Below are 4,455 nucleotides of genomic sequence, written 5' to 3'. Positions count from 1 at the left end.
CTATAAAACAGATAAGACCGACTCAGTGTAGTTGTTGTGAGGGTTACGTAAGATGAAATATGTAAAATATTTTAATTTGTATCTGTGTTGTTAAAGATGGATGGGAAGAGCTAAGAGTTTAGGAAGCAGGATAGATGAAAAGCGAACCTTAAGCTTTTCTCTCTTTCTCAACTTCGGGCTAATATGGAAACATAGAGAGGGCCCATTGGGTTAGCTGGCAGTTTTGTGCAAAGAACTTTGCAACTGAAATAGGTATTTGAGAAAAATCCAAGACCTCAAAGAGTACAACATAAAGCACAGAAGGGAAGCAGCTGCTGTGGGTATTGCTGAATGATTCACAGGAGGAAGGAAGAAAGGAAAGAAGAGACTGTCTGGCTGAATATCAATATGTAGCAAGAGCTTTTACCCGATAATTCTGTTTTAAGGGGCCTCTATTAAGGACATAATCCAAAATACATAAAAGCATACAGATGGTCATCTCAGTCTTATGAGATAGAAAACCCCAAAACAACCTGAATGGCCAAAAATTATAATATTTTTATATGGTAGAATATTACTAGGACTTCCCAGGTGGGCCGGTGGCTAAGACTTTGCACTCCCCATGCAGGGGCCTGGGTTCTATTCCTGGTCAGGGAACTATATCCCAAATGCCACAACTAAAGTTTCAGAGTGCCACAACTAAGACCCAACAGAACCAAAAAAAAAAAAAAAAAATTTAGTCATTATATACAAATGAGTATAAATAAATATTATCAGCTCAATTATGTAAAAAAAAAAAAAAGGAACAGGTAAAAAAAGACTGGAAGGACATATAAAAATAGTGTTAGAAGTACTTTGGGTGGTAGATTGTGAATGTGGAAATTCAATGTATTTCTTTTTAGTGTTGCCTATTTTGAAAATTTCTACCCTTAATTAGTGTTATTTTAGATTTTTCTTTAATGTGAACCATTTTTAAAGTTTTTACTAAATTTGTTACAATATTGCTTCTGTTTCATGTTTTGTTTTTTTGGCCTCAAGGCATGTGGTATCTCAGCTCAATTAGGCATCAAACCCTGACCCCCTGCAGTGGAAGATGAAGTCTTAACCATTGGATCACCAATGAAGCCCCCAGTGTCATTTCTATAACCTTCGCTCTCTAAAACAAACAAACAAACAAACAAACATCAGCACCACAACAAAAAAAATTATTCAAAAACTATACACAGAAAAATATCTGTAGTACAGGCGATCTTTGATATTGATTAAAAGGAGATCCAGTCCCTTCATGTTTCAGAATTGTAGGTGGCAAGATGGAACTTAAAGAGCCTCAGACCAGTGTTTCCTCCAGAGTAGGGGCATCTCTTCCCACTTCATAGAGAGAAGGCCCGCAAGAGAGAGTCTGCATACTTTCAACAGTAAATTGAGAGTCTCAACGGAAGCCTCAGAACTTTGTACTGTAAAGCATGGAAGAGAGAACCCTGGTGAGACTTTGGGGACTATAGTTCCCAATATTCCACATTACCATAAAAAGACCTCACCACAACTACTGGAGAACATTTGATCTGGAATAGGACCATGTGCGTATGTTTGATCACAAGAGATTTAAATCTGATAACTAAATCAGACAGCTTCCCATTCCCCGGTTACAGCAAGAGTTTAAGACTATGTTTTTATATCACAGGCGCTTTTGTCCTTCTGAGAAGGCGACTAGGAACAGATGACTGTACCGAGGCTCAGACAATGTATTTTCCTCTTGCTGACATTTCACTGCAAATAACATTTTCCATGGTCCATTCCACAGGGACTTTTTTCTTTTTGGAGTTCCATGGTTCTTTGAGGTCAGACTTTTCGACATTTATAGGCTCTGTGCCCCTCATCTGATTTGCAGGAAATATGTGAGCAACTTCAGGCCAAATGCCAAGGATACCAAGCTGATCCCAAAGTGTCAGCAAAGCTTCCTTCAATCCTACCTTCACAGGAGCTACTCATCTCTTCGTTTTTAAGATTTTCTAGGTGAGTCAGTTCGGAGAAAACAATGGCAACCCACTCAAGTATTCTTGCCTGGAAAATCCCATGGACGGAGGGGCCTGGTGGGCTGCAGTCCATGGGGTCGCTAGGAGTAGGACACAACTGAGCGACTTCCCTTTCACTTTTCACTTTCATGCATTGGAGAAGGAAATGGCAACCCACTCCAGTGTTCTTGCCTGGAGAATCCTGGGGACGGGGGCGCCTGGTGGGCTGCCATCTATGGGGTCCCACAGAGTCGGACACGACTGAAGCGACTTAGCAGCAGCAGCAGCAGGTGAGTCAGTTAATGAACTGTGTCTCCTTGGTTTATAAGCAAACATATTAGACCTTCTTGACAGTTCTCACTGAAATCACTCTTGACTTCCTTTTTTTTTTTTTTTTCTTTTATAACTGAGATTTTATTGGTTGTTTTGAGGATCACTACACAGACATTTCCATTTGTACACAATTCTTCACATATGTACCAAAAATCTAAAATATCATGTAGTTATTATTCTTAACAGTTATTCCAGTGACTTTCCAGCTTAAAATTTGGAGCAAACTTTTCTTAACAGGATATCAAGTACCAATATCTTCAAATATTGATACGTTGTTACATCATAAGTCCCACTGATTCACAATTTAATATCATATACACTACATACCCAAACTGTCAATCGTTCACAGCACATTAACCAAGTTACTAGGAAAACTGGACTACCACGACCAAAGATGTTATAGTATAGTGCACAAAATTCTGACCAGGAGAGCCAAGATCAAAAAGTGGTTTGCTGTAGGAAATAATTCTACCAAAACAATATGGGAAGAGAAGTAATTTAAAGTGTTCAAGACATTAAATGCACAACTGACTCCAACTGTCATTTAGTATGCTTTTGTGTTACAGGATATAAAAGCTACCCCCATCTATGGAATGTTAAGCTGACACCCAAGACAATCAAAGCCTCCCGTATCCAATATCCCACTATTTTCTGGTTGTACCAAAAAATAAACAACCAGCAAATGATTTCACCTCTTAAAAAAAAGCATTTACACTTAAAAAATGGGATGAGGTGGGATTCCCTCCTTTTTAAAAATGTTTCTAGAGCTACTAAAAAACTTGCATTTACAAAATAGTTGATAAAAATATTCCTCTGGATTGTACAAGAAGGGAAACAGGGACCACTGACAGGACTCGGTGTGTGGTTATTAATCAGACTTGGCTTCTTTCTCTTCTGCTTCATCAGAGGCTGGGCTCTCCTCGTTTTTAGTCTCTCCATTTTCTGCAGGTAAGTCTTCTTTAGTCTCCTGGTTGGCCACTTCCGCCTGTTTTCCCTTTGCTCCTCTTTTCCCTTTTGTTTGCACTTTTTTGTCTGAAGATTTATCCTTTCCCGCCGCCTTTTTTGGCTTCGTTTCCACTTTTACAGGAGCCGGTTTAGCTGACAACCTCGCCGACCTCCTCTTGGGCTCCTCCTTCGCTGCCCCCTCGGCGGAGCTGACCTTCCTCTTGGGCATCGTGGCGACGGGGCGGGCGAGAGCCGGGTGCCTGAGGGCCGCGGCGCGCCGAGAGCCTTCGCGAAGCGGAGTAGCCTGACCGCTGCCGCTCCTCCCGCCGCCCGAGCTGCTGGGACCCGCGGCGGGGGTGGTCCACTCTTGACTTTCTGAATGACTCCACAGCACAGCTAAGTTTAAAGTAATCTTCACATAGCTTCTTTCCTGTTTTTAATCTTTAATGTGGATAAGGGGTCAAGACTCATGTATTCACTCTGAAATTTTTGCATCGTGGTCTGTTTAGAATAAAACACGTAAAGAATTCTTCTCTCAGCTAAAATGTTATATTCTAACATACATATGCATAGAAAATCTCTGGGAAGACTGGTAAGAAATTGGCTTTCTTTGGGAAGAGGGGTGGGGAGACAGGCATGAGACTGTACATACTTACACCGTATATCCCTTTTTACTGTTTGGATTTATCATCTGCATGTATTTTTTAAAGATGTTTGAAAAAATTTAAAAAATCATAAATGAAAGATAAGAAATCCTGCTTAAATTGCCACTTATAGCATGTTCTTGGTTGGGACGACTCATCGTTGTAAAACTGTTTAGCCCCCCCACAATTATCGATGAATGTACTGCAATTCCAATAAAATTCTAGCAAGATTTTTTATGGGAATTTGACAAATGAAGGTCAAAATATCTACGAATAAATAAACCTCCGCAAACTCCCTAATTGAGAAAGAGGACGGATTCACCTATCAAATATTAAGACGTGGTATTGAGCCAACAAAACTTAAAAACTGTACTTCAGGTAAAGGACAGACAAAACAAGCAAGGAAACTCAATAGGAGTATGCATGAGGGTTGAGTCAAGTCATAGCGGAAAAGAAGGATTATTTAATGGATCATGGAAAAATGGTTTGCTTCAGGAAGAAAAAAATAAAACTTTGTCTCTACCATACACCATATACAAAAA

General features: G+C 40.0%; 1 protein-coding gene across 1 annotated transcript; it reads right to left on the bottom strand.

Moving 5' to 3' along the window:
• Nucleotides 1-2,398: 2,398 nt before the first annotated feature.
• Nucleotides 2,399-3,627, bottom strand: LOC129643187 (non-histone chromosomal protein HMG-14). Its single transcript, XM_055567445.1, has one exon. It carries the CDS (start codon nucleotides 3,496-3,498, stop codon nucleotides 3,193-3,195), a length of 306 nt encoding a protein of 101 aa, XP_055423420.1. The 5' UTR covers nucleotides 3,499-3,627; the 3' UTR covers nucleotides 2,399-3,192.
• Between the last annotated feature and the right edge of the window lie 828 nt (nucleotides 3,628-4,455).

Source organism: Bubalus kerabau, chromosome 2 (assembly GCF_029407905.1).
Source record: "Bubalus kerabau isolate K-KA32 ecotype Philippines breed swamp buffalo chromosome 2, PCC_UOA_SB_1v2, whole genome shotgun sequence".
In the NCBI taxonomy this organism is placed as follows: Eukaryota; Metazoa; Chordata; class Mammalia; order Artiodactyla; family Bovidae; genus Bubalus; species Bubalus kerabau.
Note: the sequence above shows the minus strand (reverse complement) of the source record. Positions and strands in the feature narration are given on the sequence as shown.